Source organism: Scleropages formosus, chromosome 22 (assembly GCF_900964775.1).
Source record: "Scleropages formosus chromosome 22, fSclFor1.1, whole genome shotgun sequence".
Classification (NCBI taxonomy): domain Eukaryota; kingdom Metazoa; phylum Chordata; class Actinopteri; order Osteoglossiformes; family Osteoglossidae; genus Scleropages; species Scleropages formosus.
Window position 1 is genome coordinate 4,920,941 of NC_041827.1, and position 19,010 is coordinate 4,939,950.

General features: G+C 41.3%; 1 protein-coding gene across 2 annotated transcripts in view; it reads left to right on the forward strand.

Moving 5' to 3' along the window:
• The window catches only part of foxj3 (forkhead box J3), an 83,836-nt gene that overhangs the window by 40,010 nt on the left and 24,816 nt on the right, over positions 1-19,010 (forward strand). For both annotated transcript variants that reach the window (XM_018725839.2, XM_018725840.2), the window contains exon 3: positions 15,747-15,821. In XM_018725839.2, the coding sequence (XP_018581355.1) occupies positions 15,747-15,821 (75 nt within the window). The remainder of the gene's footprint in view (positions 1-15,746; positions 15,822-19,010) is intronic.

The window sequence follows — 19,010 nt, forward strand, 5'->3', positions numbered from 1 at the left end:
CACTTGTAGCACCACCGGAGCAGCACTCCAACATCAAAACAGCAGGTCTGCAGTCTCATTTATGGGGTCCAGAGTGGCAGATGGTCACATATGTTGGGTGTGCGTGCCATGCGTGGGACCCCTGCCGTAACGCCTCACCCCCTTTCTGCAAGCACCTATTAGTCATAATCTCAGAATACACTGGAAATAGCCTGTGCTTCAGCATGCAGCTCTGCACTTTTGAGCAACTTTGAGTGTCCAGTCCCATGGATAATGTGTGATAATGAGGCCACATCCTCGAGACTGGATGGGGGACAAGGGGGCTTCTCATGCAGTGTCACCATGAGGACACGCACACACACAAAAACACTCAAGCAAATTGGCATCGTCCACTTCCTTATTCCCTGGAGGAACTTCCTATCTTCTACACAGTTCTGTGAACAAGGCAATGGGAAAAGAACAGGGTGTGCCATTCACTGCCCCATCCCCCTTTCACCTGCTTAGCTTAAGGGGTGGCTGGTAGCATAGTGGTTAGAACTGCAGCCTTTCAACACAAAGGTTGGAGGTTCAAATCCCACCTCCAGCTGTAGTACCTTTGAGCAAGGTACTTACCCTAAATTGCTCCAGTAAACTAACCAAGCTGTATAAATAATTGTTAGCTTAACATTGTAAGTTGATTTGGAGAAAAGCATCAGGTAAATTATAATGAAAATGTACTAACTACTCTTAAATGTGGTTGCTTGCAGTGGGTGGTTATAGAATGATGGTCAACCTCATTGCAGTATGCAGTAAATTTATAAATGAGCCCCTGCACAGTGTTAACCTTTGACCTAATGCCCAAGAAGTAATTGAAGGGAGCATAAGCTGTATGTTAAACAGTAAGGAGATAGTGTGTATCATTAAAAATAATTGCTTACTTTTTTGTGTTTTCATTTTTGTCCTTGCTTTGCTGGATACGGTTTGCATTTCATGGATTTCCCTTGTTCCCTCCCCCTTCTTCAGTGCCTACTGGCCTATGTTTGATTTAATTAATAATGTCTGTAATTGAAGCGGTCTGAACTGGTCTCCAGAGTTCCGGTTCTGTTCCTCTGTGGCACAGACCTTGCAGGTTCCTTCTTTCTGGTGCTTTATTAGTTCACAGCCATAAAGAAGCCGAATTTCTGTTGAAAAGGCTGCTTTGATTGACACACAGCTACTTTTTCTGTTGCTTTCAAAAGCATTGTGTCACTTTTGTGAAACTTGAGGCTTATAGCCAGTGCTTGGCAACTAGAAAAGCTTCTAATGACTAAAATAACATTTATGAAATCAAAACAGCCATTAAATCATTCTTTAGTAATGATGCTTGGTGGTGCTGTGGTATACAGTTGTAGAATTCTGTTGCACTTGTGCTTTTTAGACCTTTACCATGGATTTGTTTTACATTAACATACACATGTTTTTCACCCCCTTTGTTGTATTTAAGCGGTACACATTGTTTCTGACTTCATAATGCAGCTACTGCTTCACTTAGGAGACTAAATTCACAAGGAGCTAAAGATGGGGTGGAATCTTTCACCCGTTGAAAGACAGATCTGTGCAGTGCAGAAATTCTCTTTATTTTGGGTGCTTTAACCAAAAGAGGAAGTATGGAGAAGCGATTGCAAGTGAAATGTGTTTTTTCAACGAATCATGGTGCATGTGTCCTCGTTAGAGCATCCGGACAGTGGCAGTACATGAAGCCAAACCAAATAATTGAATGTTGATTTTCAGATTTTTCATCCTTATGTTGGTAATGGCTGACTTATTCAGCAGTGAGATTCTGAGAATTGACAACAGACTGGGTACAACCATTGAAATTCAAAATTAGCTCTCAGTAGCAGAGCAATATTGTGTTCTCTTATCTCATTAGCTGTACATAGCCATTGTCCTTCAATATGCTTTTCCGTGCAGCCGTGTCATTGTCCTGTCAGAAGATTTTGTGTGTGTTGAAACACATGTAATGGACATGGCATTCTTTTTGACCGTTAAAAGAGAGAACTGCACCACACTGAGCATGTGATCCTTCCCATCAGCCCACCTGTGTTTATGACATCTGGATGGCATGAGAGTTTCTGCTGTTCTCTCTGAGCACTTTGTACCACTCTTGGGTCTGTTTACTGAATATGAGCGCAAATGTGCGTCTCCTTCCCATTTGGACCTACCTTTCTCTACACAGCCTGTTTTGGTCAGACTCCAGTTAACCTTTTTGAACTTTTGGTCTCTCGTCTTTTTGTTATCACAGGGAAAAATCATTCATGTAGGTGTTCGTTGGGCTGAATTTGGGTTAAATGGAACAGCTAAATGTGACCATGAGTGTCCACTTATCACCACGGCACTTTGCTATTAGAGGAAGCTGCTGACATTATTTTCAAGGTCTTACACACAGTACCTGTTGCCTTTGTCCCTTTGACTATAAGTAATTACCATTTCTGGGATCAGGGCAGTAGAGGAGGAGGACGGGCTTCATAATCGCCACCCTCAGTCCAAGAGATCAGTGAAATTTCTCATCTTTGGGGCAGGTTTGTGTGTTGACTGCTCAGAGAGCTTCTCTCACTGGACTTCAACAGGTACTTGTGTGAGCTGACTTTCCCTGCAGCTATGACCTTCTGTGCCATCCCCGTGTGTTTAGTTTTGCTGGGAACCGCTGAGTGACACTTTGTTTGACAGGATTGCAACATGAAGTTTCAGAGGTGGCACTGCTGTTGTACACCTGAGAAAGGTACTTGAGTTGCTGAATTTGTCTACCAAATGAATGGATAAAAATTGCAAGTTTCTTTGGATAAAAATGCCAGGAAACAACATTGTTGTTGTTACTGATTTTGAGAATTCATCCAGATATGGTAAAGTGTTTCCTCCCACTATTTGCAGTAAGAGCTTTCGAGTCAGAGTGAAGATGTGTAATAATGAGGAACTAAACGAATGGAAAGTGTAAATTCCTTCCTTATTGTTGACTTTGAAATTGAGTTTTTTACTTTTGTTTTTGCAGCATGCTGTCCTGTAAAAGAGAACCTAATGTATCTGAAGTAGTGTCACTGGTTTTGTATCAAACTAACATTTGACTCAGTTGATGATGCCACCAAAATACCAGTGGATGACCTTGCTTTTTTTTTTGCAGGTTCTGTGTCACTGTCACATGGTTCTGAGGTCCAGGGGCCTCTGGGAGTTTGCAGTTCTCATAACCTCAGGCTGAGTAGCACAGGGTCCTCATTCAGTGTCACACAGGCAGTCATAGTGAAAAGATGAGCTCACCGTTCTCGGAGTTGCCAGTATTTGTTGTAGAAAAATGACAAAGTTACAAAAATGGCACGTGCTGGCAGTCCTCTGGTCATGTTTTAAATAACTGGCCTCAGCAGCTAATGTGTCAATGACTTAATACATGAAGTACAGTTTTGGCTTTAAAGGCTAGCACCTAATTTTTCACATCCTCACAAGGAGATAAAAGTTACGCTACAAATTATGGCTGACCTTTGTATCATGGAGACTCAACGTATGTAATGCCAACGTAATGCCATGCTTTTTATTCAAGGCTTGACAAAGTCTTTTGTCTTACTGTCCAGGACAGGTAATTTGTTTAAATTTTCGTAATCTCACAGATAGAATCATTCTGATGCACAATAAACCGAAAGGCAACCAAATACAAAAAAGCCAAAGCCTATTGCCTTTCGTCCAACTTCCCACTGGCCTAAAGGCAATAGGTTGGACTACGATTTTACATGCAAGAAAAGGATGTGGATGAACTGGCATTCTGTAATGGAGCGATGGGCTCTAATAACTGCTCATGTCCTATTATTCCAAAATTACACCAGGATATGGGAGCAGTTGTTGACCACATATCTCTGAGCTACACTGTAAAACTTTGCTGGTCTTGTGGTCTACATTACCATTACATTTACCTCTGTTGTTTTAACAGATTTCATCCAAAGTTAATGCGCATTTACAATTAGCTAATTGTTACTGATCAACATTGCTTAGGAAGACCCTTCACGAAATAGTTTGAGACCACCTTAAATCAACTGAAAGTGATTTACCTTAAGGTGGTGCCACACTCCTGTTCTTTTTAGATGAACTGTACTGTCACCTGTGGGCTCCGAGGGTAAACAAACTGGAGAAGTGAGGTGAATGAAGGTGGCGCTACACTCCTACACTCTTCCGTACACCACCTCTCACTCACTACTAAAGGTTTAATTGGAACTTGCTGGTATCACAGTTTTAATAGTGTCAGTAGGCAAGTTGGTATTAGATGGGTTTCACGTTGATAAAAAATAAAGCTGTTGCCCTGCCAATGCTAGAAACCTTCACTAATACTCACTGTCATGTTGTCACCGACAGCATATCAGAGTAGGTTCAGGAGACTTGAAAGGGGTTTGTTAAAAGCAGCGGTTTAGCTGAGTAAGGCCCCAGAGTACTGTTGTCAGTCAGAGTTACTGTATATGAGATGCTGCTCTGTGGTGCCAGATAATTAAGTGGTGGGGCTGACAAACTGCTCTCATCAGATCGCTCATCTGGAACCAGGAGCATGCGGGAGCCTAGAGTGATGATAAAACAGAGGACAGCTCTTTGCCTCCAGCCTTTTATTTCTCTCTGTTGCTTCTGCATGGAGGGAGGGAGGTGGGGAGCAAGCCCACTTCCACATAGTAAGAGCGGAGCTTCAACACCAGACAAAAAGTGCCAAATTGGGAGCTTTTAGCCTTTGGAGTCACAGGTCAGCCTCTGGAATTGTGATCATTCCTCTTTGTACACCTGGTTTCTGCCAGGCTGCTGTGTTTGTTCTTCCTGTTGTACTCAGACATCCATCCCAGTTTGAAGTTTCCACATTCGGTCCGATTGCTTCTCATTTGCTCTGAGGCATTACTATGTTTGTTAACAGAGATAGTCTCCTTTGGAGAAACCTTCAGCTTTTTCTCTTTTTCATTCTCATCGTCTATGTGAAGGATGGATTCACTCAGATTCGTGTGCCTTCCTTTGACGTCTGAAGAAGCTGGCTGATTTGCAAGGTGAGGACTCAGAAGGCTATCCTGGCTGTTGGGGGGTGCTATTCCGCATAGCCTTGTTTCTCCAGTCCAGCTGGATTCCCATGTAGCAGAGTTGAGACCTGCACCATTTGAGACAAAACCTTGTTTTGTCTGTGCTGTCAAAGTGGGTCAGGGCAGGAGGGGAGGTATGGGGGATCTGAGTGACACCAGGAGCGAGAGAAAAGATACGTTCCAGATGCCCACAGGACCATTCTGTTAGAAGGGGCTCTGCTGTTGCCTTTGGGATTGTGCGGATAAAAAGGGTCTTCCGTGCCAACCTTTGACTTACTCACACAATGGAGAAGAGCCACTTTAGGATTGATGGGTGAGTGGCACTTATGTAGGGCAATGCATACTTAGCCAACATCCCTGCAGTATTTTACGTTTCTCAAGCTAAATTTATATAATGAGTTTCAAAATCCCTGCGAATCCGATTCAGCTCTTTGGAGGTGTCCCACAAATGTGAGGTTATTTCCTGCTCCTTTGCTTATTTTCAAGTCCTGTCCAGATACCCTCGCTCCAGAGCTGATTCCCGCCGGGATCTTGTGAAACTGACTCATCATATAATCATGTAAGACAGAAGGCATAGCAATAAGTGGTCCATATGCTGGTATTTTTCTGAACTCACAGTTTCATTAACAATGTAAAACTGCATACTTTTTGATGACTGACCAGAGAGAGCCATGCCAGACTTTTTGCTATAAGACATTGTGCCAGGAGCTGAGGTCTAGTGTTATTTTAATCTCTTCCCTCTTTTTCATTTTGCATTTTCCATTAAACATACCCCAGGCCTCCCTTTCAGAGATATTTTTGAATTCCAGAAAAGCAGATTGATTTCTTATGTGATGGAAGGGAACAATTTTTAGAATTTTATTTTTAAATGTTGTTTATCATGCAGATATGTAAATATCCTTATATTCTGAGCAGACAGTTTTGTCCCTTCTGCTGTAGGTTAAACTAGAGGTGTCCTTCAGAATAAATTCAGTGCCATAAAGTTCCAAAATGTAATGTAAGGTGTGGAATTTACAGCTGGGATGAGTTTTCTTGTACAGAAACAAGTGATTCTTCAACTTCATGTTGCACAAGAAACTGGAAGTGATGCTCCTACTTCAATGTAAAAACCCTTTAACAGGGGCAATGGGAACATAGTTACCACACAGCACAAGTTACTTTGTGCACTCTTTCAGTCATCTGTATTTCCGTTGCCCTGGATTAAGCTGATACCTTTATCCAAGGTAACTTGAAAGTGTACAAAAATTCAACATGCATTCAACGTTCTAAATCAGGATATTCTTACTGTGTCTATTTAGGGAAAGTTCCTTGATCAAGGGCGCAGAAGTAGGAATGGGATTTGAACTTGGAAACTTTGCATTATAAGGCAATAGCCTTGTACATTCCACAACACTACCTGCTGCCCCAGCTGTTCTTGTCTGATGAACTGGAATTAACTAAGACACTTGGTTTACATGCGCCAAGTACAGCCAGTGCAGGTAGTATGTGGTTTTCAGAGTTCAGATTGTATCTATTGTATGGGTAACATGAGACTAAAGCAATTAAATGTGACTGTGTGCAGTAACATTCATGGCTCGCCATATTTGATATCAAGTACAATTTTAATAGCAAGGGTATATGTGGGGTGGTTGAGATGTGTTAACTTCAAAGATCAGCTCACTTAGTTACTTGGCCAAGTTTTGGGTGAAGGGATGGGTTTGACACAGTGAGAACTGCAGGAAATTTACAATCCCTCTTCACTTTGTACTGAACGCACCTTGAACTAACCCATAGTATGTTTTCTTAGTGGCATAATTATAATGAATTTCGGATAGTTTGATGGTAAACATGCTTGGAAGTTACTGAAGAGTTACCAGTTAGTCATCAGTACACATTTGGGAGGGTTCTGTTAGCTTTCACATCATTGGTAAAAACCTTTGATGCAGAAGCATACAGTATTTCCCCCTTGAAGTCAAGTCTTGTAAATGACTGATTCTGTACTGAATTAATTACCTATATCAATTATAGGGGAATTCCACTCAAAATAAGTAATTTTATTCATCATAAGGTGATTTTCCAAAATTGCAAGATAAAATTGTATTACAGAAGTTGTCTAGCTGTCTGGCAACGTGTAGCCCAAACTCTGTCTGTAAATCAGTAAATCAGATGCCATTTCATATGGCAAATTTCTGCGAACAAATTGTCACAGATGCTTTGCAATACATTTCAAGAGGTAGTCAAAAAAAACCTAAATTACCAGTAGCAGTGGGGAAAACAAAATTATTCCATGAGCCCTTAGAAGCAAGACTCTTGAATATTCACAGGCCAATCTCTCAGCAAGGAACAATAATGAAATACAACAGTGTTTTGATTCCTGCCACAGCTACCATGAGAATTAACAAATGAGCTTGTCAGGTTATCACTCTCCAACTTGGAGCCATAGAATGAGCATCCCAGTAACCCATGCTGCACTAGTGCTCTTGAAGGACATCTTACCTTTTGGTTTATTGTATTTTGTTTTTGCAGAACCACATTTCAAGCATTAGCAATTGTCTGAATAGTTTGCATGCTGGGTTTACAGATCAACTTATTGGTTATTGATTGTTTGGGTGCGCTCAGGATTATTATATTTGGAAACACTTGTGATCTGTAGGCTTTTTGTCCTGGCTCTGTGTGTGTGCGTGTCAGACCTAGCATGATTGTGCCAAGGGCTCATAGTCAGGCCGGACCAAGAGGGCACACACACTAAGTGGGCTGATGCTGCACGCACATACCAGTTTAACTTTCTCCATGTGGTCAGCAGATGCACTGCAGCCTGTTGTTAATCACAGACTTGCTACAAATTATGGGTGAGGAGCACAAACCAGGCTCTCTGTTTAGGTATCTCTGGTGTACCTTACGAGTTTACTTATTGTTTTGTTTGGGCTACAGGAGCATCACCCTTGGTAATACCTGCATGCATCCTCTAGAGTGCAATTTCACATGGTTTTTGTTTTGTTTGCAGATTCAACTAATGTGACAAGCCCTTAGGTGAAAGGCTTGGATGGATGCCCAAGTCAGTTTTATTGGGAGTCTTTCTTGGAGCCAGTGCTTATGTCACTAAAAGTTTTCAATATAAATTCTCTGAGAGTGCCTTGTTTCTTTAAAATGTATTCACACCTCTTGCAGGACTTTGCATTATTAACTTCTCAGTTCACAATTAAGTATTAGCATTTATTTATCTATTACTGATTGTGTGGTGAAATGATGTATGAGTTTAATTTCAGAAATGAATGAACCATTTCCCCAAGGTGTCATCTTATTTTGGAGAAAAGGCTGTAAAGTTTTAATTACCACAATATTTCATCCGCGCCATATAATATTTACATCACAGAGCCCTGTGAAGTAATTGGATGCCCTTTTTTCCTTTCAGTTAATCAGATGGTATAATAGTCATTCACCCCACCTGCCCTCAGCACTTTTACCTTACCTTGCGTTTTGCTACAGCAGATGTGCAATTCATCTTTTATTTAAAGAACATACCAGTTAGTAAAGATCAGAAGCTTAAAACCTTTAAAAAAAAAAAAATAAAAGCCGTTTTAAACCTTGCATGCCAATACTAAGCAATGAGATGCCAAGGGAGAAAGATCAAATGCCTTTGAAGCTAGTGTAAAATAGATTTAAACTGTTTGGGTTGACGTCCACGAGCAGCAGCCTTGCACCATGCGGGTGAGACAGGCTGTTGTCGAGGGTGGATCTGAGGCTGAGAACCCACGCGTGGGCAAGGTGCGGTCACAGGGTGTCAGGAGTTTGGAGAATTGGGAGTAAATACTGGCTGCTCATCAAGGTGGCAAACACGACATCCAGTCTAAAAGGCCTCTTGTCTGTATTCCAACTATAATTTCTCTTCGTGCCATTAAATGGATTGTTACAGTGTGACTGCAGTGTGTGCTTGTCTGTTTAACTTATTTATGTACCATGTTTTCCATGCTGGAACAGAGCACTGAATTCTCTCTCCTCATCATAGAGCTTCTGTCATCCTTACATGTGGTAGATTGAGGATGAAACAGGTGCTTCTCCTCCCTCAGTTTCCCAAATAGATGGCTTATAGGCCAAACTGCCCTTCTCAATACACTTTTCAAAAACATGCGTGGGCCCACAGACCTGTTCTGTGTGGGTTGAAGAATGGCCTTGAAGAGAGGTCCTCAGGCCAACTTGGAGCAACCAAAGGGCCCACGTAGGAACACAAAGGTTGCTCAAAAGGCTTAAAGCCTTTTCTGATTTCCAATTTAAAATAAAAAAAGGTAAGGTTACTTTAACGTTATTAAATTGATCTCAATATATTTCAAAATCCCAACATACAACAACCAATCCCTATATGGGGGGGGGGGGGTTAAACTTGTTAATATAAGAAGTACGCAGCGAAAGCTGTCCTGTCATGTTTCAGGCCATCAGTTCAGATATCTTAATTCTGAGCAGGTGTAAATTGTAAATCTGAAAGTACAGCTTTATTTGTGCCATTGAGAGAACTTTTCTTATCATACATGCTGCCAGAAATAGATTTGAGCCTCTTGCTTGGCTCTGAAGTAGACAGTACACTTTGGATCATTGGTGCAACTGCTTTGTATCAAGATCTTTGGCAACTGAATTCTGAAGAATACACTTCAACAGAACGTGTTTTACTATCGTAAATGCACACTGGTCGGCTGCCCACGTTTATTGATAGTTTAGTAATCTTGAGAGATTGTGTGTTTGTGTGTATGTAAAAAAGTTAGATTTTTTTTTGTTATACTTTGGTAAAATGTCAGTAGTTTAACTGTTAAAGCTGCTTTTGAGAAAGCTTAACTACAAATCTATAAGATGTGATCAAATAACTCTGTGTTAATCTGTCACTAAGTAACTGTCACTGAAAAGTCAGATTGTTTGCTGCTAACTAGTGTTTACATTTACAGCATTTATTATTATATTGTAGTATCTTCTTGCACTTTACTCCGCACTAGAACTGCATACTGATTGGTGCTGAACTGTCCTTTACTGTGCCTATTGTCCTGTTTAGTAAATACTGTTTTGCGCTGTTTGCACATGTCTTGCACACGTGCACTTCATGTATTCCTGTATCGGTTGCTCTGAGTTGTTTTATGTAGCACCATGGTCCTGGAGGAACGTTGTTTTGTTTCACTGTATACTGTACCAGCTGTATCTGGTTGAAATGACAATACAGCCACTTTGACTTGAAGTATGTAACCAGCTTGTTGCAAAGTGTAACTTACACTCTGTGATGCATTTTAGATGAATAATATGGCTCCCTACCTCCCGTCTCAGAAGATTAGAAAAAGTCATGCAATACAATACAATTAGACATTGTTGGATCATGAAGATAACAAACTTTGCCAGGGTACAGTGGAAATGTGAAAGTAAACAGTAGAATAATTGGCTTGATAATCAACAGCTACATTGCTATATCTAATTGTAAATACTGTGTATATTTTTCATATATCCCTTTTAGAATATATATCGTAGCTGGCTAGTTTTAGACTGTTTATTGCATACAACATTTTTAATGAACACCTGTGATTCTTACATAGTTTACAGTTTGCATGCAGGCTGTCAGCTGTCAGTCCAATCATAATCAGAGCCTTTGAGCTGTCATTTTAGACCATTTTTCTTTAGAAAAGATTATACAACCAATTGCTTGTAAGTCAACAAGAAGTCTATAGTTTGTAAGAAAAATAATTTTGATACACAACTAAGGCAGTGAAAGTTTTATAAGTTTGCACAGTCATTGATACTGTGTGAAAGTGCCCATTAGCAACAGCAGTAAGTGTGTTTGGATCAGTCTGTCAAGTTTCACACACCTGGTTTTGGCAAGTTTCTCCCACTCTTTAGAGTTTAAGCTCAGTCACATTACAAGAGGATCTCCTTTGTGCATCCTGCCTTAGGTCAGTCTACAGCATTGTGTGTGTGCATGTGTGTGTGTGTGTGTGTGTGTGTGTGTGTGTGTGTGTGTGTGTTAATAGATTTGAGGTCAGGACTCTCACTGCGCCGTTGCAGGACACCGATCTTTTGGCCCTTCCTTGACCGAGTTGGCTTTGTGCTTTGAGTTGGATGTATGTAGGAACGTTGTAAAATTGTCAGTGTGTAGGGTTGAAGTTCATTTGGGGCATGCTACTTTAAGTTTGCAAATATCATAAACCAGATGGAAATGACCCAGAGTGCAGAGGAATTCAAAGAATCCCCAGGCCCTACACAGGACAGACTTTTTCAGCTATCATCCCCGCCCACCAACCTGCACCTGCCCCTTGTCGGACTCCATCGCTTTTATAGTCCTTATCTCAGAGATGTGAGCAGTCTAGTTTTCATAAAGATACCTGAAAGCCAGTGTTGAGGTATTTGTGTACTCCAGCTGTTCCCTCCAGAGGCGCTCATTTCCTCAGTTTGTGGAAAGGTCAAACTTGTAGTGTGTAGTTGTATCCGCTGTGCCTGGTGGCTGCAGGTTTCTGTTTCATACATTACCTTCATGGTCTTTCTAAGGACTCGGATGACTTTTATGACATACGTTTTTACACGTGTTACTCTTGTGGGTTTTCTGTTGTTTCCCGTGGTATCTTTGTACCTCATTCCAAGATCGGTTGCATGGACTGGAACATTTTACTGCCGGGGCCATGAACAGGTTTCCCTGGGTGCAGTCTGGGATGTGGTGTGTTCCAGAGGAGTTTTCTGTATTACCATTTGTTTTCACCCCAGTAGAGGAGAAAGTCCCCAGGGTGTGGAAAACAGTCTGAAAAGCATTAGCAAGGATTTTTATGGGATTATAAAAGGTTGTTAGCTAAATGCTGTACGTGTGCTAAAGCTGTATCGGGAAAATGCATCATTAAAAGCTAGTCTAGAAAACCTGTTTTAATAGGAATTCCTTACACTTTGTTCTCTAGCTTTCAGGGGAAATGTATTTCACTTCTGTGGGATGTGTGTTCGAAGTCATCTAAGATGGATTTGCCTTAGGGAAATGTTGAGGTTAAAACACGGACTGAATTCCACCTCTCTTCTTTTTTTTTTTCTTTTTTTTTTCTGTTAATATTGAAAAGAGAGGAACTGGTTTAAGTCTGTAAATAATTACATTTGAAAGGACGGTGAAGTACAGGAAGGCCCAGCGTGATTTGTTTATCATTGCCCATCTGTTTCTTGGACTATTCTTTCCCCAGGTTTTGTTGCATATCTCCCATTCCTTGTGTAGTCAAAGCAGCTCAGCTGGCCAGTCTCCTGCATGGATGTGTTTTAAAAGACATATTCTTGAATTCTTGAATGACACAGAGGGGAACAGGAATTGCTTGTGGGTCCAGCAGCTGTTATCACCGAGTAGGTCTGTCTCCTAGTCACAGGAAGTCCCTGGAGGTATTCCCCCGTCCTGGGAAGCCTCTGTACTCAAGTGGTTTTGCGCCTCGATTCATCTAGGTCTAGTATTTGGGATTTTTCTACACTGGGTCGTTTGTCATTTTGCTTAATGTCTTCGTACACACTTGTGCTGTGTTTTTCTGCATTTCTTTTCTCTCAACATATTGGTCACGGAAAAGTGTCTTTGCTGGAAGTCTTCTGGTTTCTGTTTTATTTGTACATGTCGCCTTTTTCCGCTGTCAGTCTCCATTCTGCATTTTGCATCTCTTTTTGTGGGTGTGTGAAATAGATAAGTCATTAAATTGTGCTGTGTTTCATCTGCTTATGTGACCCCGTCACACTGGGAGCTTCAGCCCCGATGGCACCAGAAATACGGGGAACCGGAAACAATTACTTAGTGACCTCAGTTTTTTGTTGTTAGAAGAAAGCGAGACGGAGCGGTCAGCTCTGCAGGTGTTACCTTTCAGGTGTTTATATGGAAATGTCTTAAAGGAGCAGCACTGTGCACATTAAAATTCCCCTGGAAGTGTGCTTGTTGACAGACCAGGAGAGGAGTGGAATTTATGTGTTTCTCTCACTACCAACCTGAAGGCAGTTAGGCTCTATTCCACTTTGTTAGTCAATTTCCTTACAACTGTAATACTGTAACACCTCTGACTTAATACAGAAACAGCAGGAGAAGTGATATAATATTAGCTGCTGTAATACATGGCAAATATTCCTAGCTGTTAAAGTTTTTAGAAGAAATTGTCTACTGTTACACTGTAATTGGATTCCTGTCAATATTAAACAATGATGCAAATTTTTTTTTTATTTATATAGGTAAAACAGAAAAAATGATAGCTGTCTAGAATTAGAAATGGATTTCGTAGGGTCTTACTTCAGTAAACTTAGTTGCTGCTCCAGGCTGGTCTCTTTGAAGGCCTGACCATGCCTGATGTACGAGGGTGTCTGTGTAGGTGATGGAAGATGAGGAAAGTCTCATGGAGCAACACTCTACCACCAGCCTTTCACCCAGGGGGATTCAGTGACAGACCTGGAGTTGGTTACTGCAAAATCCTCATGTTGTCTCGTCTTGCCAAGCTCCTGTGAATGAATTGTAGTCGGATCACTGATGTATAAGTTTCTGAGGAGTAAATGTGTTTGATAGAGTGCAGCTTGTATTCCTGACTCCCAGGATGCATTGAGCTCCTGATCGGGTTTCCTGATGTTCTGCTAGATGGCAGAGTTGATTTAGACAGGACAGACTTGTGGATGTGCCTGGTTATGGTTGCTTGCTGTACCAGGAGCCCTGCTGGGAATTAAATGGCTGCTATCAGACAGAGCTCCCCAGCCTTGACGGCAGTCTTGCTTCCCCACCCCCTACCCTGGCACCACGTCCATCCCTCATTGACCTCAGAATCTGTAGCTGCTGACTGAAGGTTCTTCACGGGTGTGTATTGAAAGCGATGAATTCTTCTGTTAGATGAAATTATAATTTGATCTATACGATACCTTATGTACTCTGCATACATCTTTAGTCAATGGACTGGATCACTTTGAGAAACATTGTAACTTGTAACCCTGGTTTCATATTTTTTTTGTTGTTCTCCAAAAATTTCTCCATATTATTGCTGTGACAGAGTTGCTGCTGTTGCCATTTTAAAAACAAAGTGACTTCATATCTTTGTATAGCTAATTGTTTTTAAGTTTCTACTCAATGGTGAAACAGTTATGTTTCAAGTGTGTCCTTATCCATATTGCTGTTGCATGAGTTTTTGATTTGTAACTGACCGTCTGCTTTTCTGGATCCATTCTCTCAGCGCATTTCATGTCTCTGCCAGAGTTTCATGTTCATTCCAGATAACACCTTTAATAGGCAGGATGCTCATTCATGACAGGTGAGCCCTGTAGATGCAGCAGTTGGCCACCGTGTTAATTCACATGTCCTCAGTCTCGTAGCTGACTTTCTGACACACGCAGCGGGAGGGAGAGGGAGCCCTGGAAATACTTATTGGTACACACCTATAGACTCATTAGAAGGTGTCCCTAGCTGCCTTTTTATAGTGTCCCCAACTGATCTGAGATGTCTTCCCTTGTGAGGAATTAAGTGTCTTATAGTTAGATGTCTTGTAGTCTCAGTTGCAAGTTCCCCCCCTCAGGGGACTAATGTAGGAAGTTGCTGATCACACGTTGTTTGTAGAGACTAAACCCTTCAGTTTCCTTTAGTTTTTGAAGGTTGGAGACGTAATAATCTATTTGGGATTCGGGGCCATCCTGAGCTTGAAGAACACTAACCTGCTCTGTGTTCAATGTGCACCCAGATGTTTGTGCTGTTGACACTCTGGGCCGTGTTTCTTTGTTCAGCCACAGGGAGCCTGTTCTTCAGCGGCAGTGTACTGCTGTGACCACCATCAGGTGTACTGGGTCAGGTGCTGCCTTGCAGGCTGCAGATGATGGTCCTCTCTGAGGCTAGCCCAACTCCTGCTTGATTCTGGATGCACTCATTTCCCTTGGGTCACAAAAAATCGGACTCCTCTGAGGTTACGAAAGCTCTTTAAAGCTGCCATCTGTCAGTACAATCGTGCAGAGTGATGGGGGGACCCTGTGGTATTGTGGGCTGCTAAGCCGAGGTACTGGCGGAGGTCCAGTCAGGTCAGGAAGTGAATTAAGCAGTGACCGGAGCTCTGGTTCGATCGGCATGGGTTTGTTCTGAGAAAATCAATAACCCACCCTGTTCATGCCGAAAGACAACACAACAGTTTTGTAAATGAAAATAATCACCTCGCTTAATATTAGTAAATGGCAACGTGAGCAAATTAAGTGTGATTTAAGGGACCTACATCTGCTGTCATTGGAATAGAGAGAGTGTGGAGTGATTTCTCCCCCTGCCCCCCAAATTTTAATTTTAAAAAAAAGAAAAACCTTTGCAGAATTAGCTGTTAAAAGCATCGTCATCGGGGGAAATAGAAGGCGGCCCCGCTGGGCACCTTTCATACAGTGTACAAAAGAGGCAGGGAGGCCTTTGTGTGCTGGAGACGGTGGCCAGCTGTGAGAACAGGCAGTTTGGCCAGACGCCTTGTGTGTGCTGTCTGTAGGCGGTACTGAAGGAATGCTGGGTTCTGACTGCTGATCTCGCTCACACACCATGTTTTACTTTGGGCTTTATCGAAAGGCTACCTTAAACCTTCCACTTGATATAGCAGTATCTCATATTGCTATTTAATACATTTATGTCTTTGTTTCTATAAGTATATGTTGTACGTAAGTAATTGGCTTTCACTCCTTTTTGAACTTGCTTTGTGCACTATGAATAAATAGTGTACATTGTAGCAGTGACATGTTTTGCACGGTTGTTGCTCTCTTGACCATAATTTTCATTTCTCTGCTTTTCCACAGAACTCAATTCGGCACAATTTGTCACTAAACAAGTGTTTCCTCAAAGTGCCTCGCTCTAAAGATGACCCAGGAAAGGTGAGTGGTTCTTGTGTCTGTCTGTTTAGCTGGCTTTTCTCAAATATTATCCTGAAATTGTAAAATGAATTACATTGAATACTGCTGAATGTAATTGTAGCTGAGAAAGTAATTAGTCTCGCCCCACCTTGTAAAGGTAATACATTCCAGAAAAACCCTTTGTAATTTCAGCTTACATAACTCATACATGTAATTACTGTTAGTTTCAGAGGTTAAAGATTTCATATGTTCCTGAGCCTCAAAAAGTGACAACCTTTTATGTTAAAATATCAGCAGTTAACGATGCTGGTGAATTGACACTCATTGAACAAACCGACATGGCGTCTCCCAGCACCTGGGTGCCACAATTCAACATGAGTTCGATCCTCACTAAGTCTGGGGGGGGAGTTTACTTCTTCTTACCATGGTCACTGGAGTTTCCTCCCAAAGACAGGTTTCAAATGAACAGGTGACTGAATGGTTGTCGTGTGTGTGTGTGTGTGTGTGTGTGTGTGTGTGTGTGTGTGTGTGTGTGTGTACACGCCCTTGTGTGCCTCTGTTTGAGAGTGCAGGTGAGAGTAAGACTGCGAGCATTTCCGCTTATGTCACACTTTCATAATTTCTTCACTCAGCCATGATGCACGAAAGAGTTAATAACAGCTCGAACAGGAAATAAGTGGAGAGATGGTGGTCATACACGTGTTTATACCGTAACTGCCAAGATGACTGTCTGGCGCACTGCGGTGTGTGTGCGCCTCACCAATGTGTTTTAAGGCTTTTTTTTCCCAACATGGAGTTGCAACTGCTCCTCGTTGCTTTTACATTTTTTAAAACGTAAATAGAAAAGTGGTATTAAATAATGTTCTTTGTAAACGTGCATTCTGAAATATTTAAAGGGGAATTTTTTTTACAGAACAGCTTTTGTATCTCAGAAATAATTTTCATATTAAAAGTACTTTTAAATTTTGTACTCGTTTTGCTGAATGCCCGTGCTGCACCAGAGCAGGCTGCAAACAGCGAAATGTGATGGCCGCTGGAGGTAGTACTGAGGAATCTAACCGCCGTCATCCTGAAAGAGGTCCGTCTTGGGGCTGCAGTGGCACAGAACTGTTCAGCGCAATTCCTGGTATAGAAATACCACATCACGCCACCTGCCTTCTCTTTGGAAGAGTTTTCATCTGCAGATGTTCGACCCAAAGAAGCAGAAATACTTTCTGGGGGCACAAAGGCTTCGCTGAGTTTTTCGTAAACACACAAAGCACTGGTACTGTTCCTTGCTGTGATATTATAAAAAGAGAACATGTCTGTGTGAGTATCTGTGTACACGGCGAGTTGCCTGTTGCCGTGACACACACATAGAGGTGCCTTCATGAAACTTTAGAACCACCTATGAAGACTTGTCCTTCCTTGCAACATTGACCTTTGTCATGTTGCTCTTACTATGTTTGTGACTATTTTAAATGAGCCTGTAATGTCTGCCCTTAACCTGTTATCAGTCTTGTAGTTACCCTTGTGTTTAATCAAAGGGATTTGCCCCATTGTCTGCATTCACTGGTAATGTATCTCAAAGTGTCGTTGTGTGAGGTCTACATTGATAGATTGCATAACTTATTATGGTCAAAATGTAGTAAAAAGCAGGCACAATCATTGTAGTCACATGTACACATGCCCTGTGGGCTGTGTGTGATAATATTATTCCTCCAAAGGAAATTGTAAATACCGTGGTATGGCGGAGAAGATGAGCTGAGAGCCATTCGAATGAAAATCACTGCCTGTTTTATGACATCTGGAATGTCATTACCATAAAGGTTTACTTCTGAGATCAGCTCCTTCCAAGCTTCCCTACCACTTTTGTGTGGGTGTGCTGAGAGGACGCGGCATTGATCTCAAAAGACACCTACCCTTTCTTCAAAAGAGATAAGTGCACCCTGCCCCTCTCTTATCGCACTTTAGGTACATACAGCACATTGAATATTTACTCATCTTGCTGTATGCTTGCTGCTATCATTGTGGTTAAACAGTATGGCTACACCCAAAATCTTTCAGGACCGTGTGGTAATGACCATGTTGCATGTATCATTCTAGCTGAATGGTCTCTGGGCAATTAATGATTTTAACATGACTACATTACCACAGTCTGTAGCACCGGATCTTGGATTTTTAATGTAGGATATCATATGCTGTAAGCATGTGTTCACATAAAGGAATCTGTAGAAGATGTAAATGAATTGATGCTGTCAAATGCAAGAGAATATAAACTTTACTCAGAACATGTGGACAGATACAGCAGTACCTTGTAAAATACTTTGTGTTTAATGAATATGTAAAACCCATATTAATTACAGTGCTATATTGTATTCTTTGACTCTAATTGACACAGACATTTAATGGAAGAGCATTTCTTTAAAATGGATTAAAGATCCTTGTCCAGTTTGTCAAATTGAAGTGTGTTCTTTGTTTTGCAAGGGAAGTGTGTTTGTGATGATGCAGGCATACAATATTAAATGTATACAGCAACACATTTAAATAAATTCCTCTTTATGCATGAATAATTGAGGAGCGCTGCTGATAAGGGTTCATTTTTCTGGCGCAAACCCTTGAAGACGGGGAAAGAACGCTGGTTCCAGGGTCAGGTGCTTATGCACGGTTTTGCTAATTAAAAGAAAGTGACACAACCTCAGTTCTCACAACCAGCAGTCTCTGTTCAGCTGTCTTCTGCGAAATATTTAAGTGCAATTAACCAAGACTCATCTAATTAGAATTTTTCTTCATACTTTCTGGTGTTTTTTATTATTTTGAAAATTAACTTTTTTTTCAGTGACTTTGAAAGACCTGTCCATGCTGACATCAGATTTGTCAGTAACCAAGTTATTTCCAGCTGAAAACTAATTGAAAGATTCAGAGGGAAACTGTAAAAACAGCCTGTGTTGATATATCCGACAACATTTTTCATTAGCTGCCCTCCTTATTTAAGCCTGTCATTCCCTAGGAGCTCAACTTTTTTGCTTGTATACTAGTAGAGTAACACAGGAAACATTACCTTGGCTTGGAATATATTCAGATGATGCCTTACAGGGCCTTAAAGGGGATGTGGGACACTTGGGGATGCGGGGCTGGGTTGTGCACTTGTGTATAACAAAGTACATGTCCTTTGGATTGTGTGGCTGAGTATATCAAGACATGACATTTAAAAAAAACAAACAAAAAAAA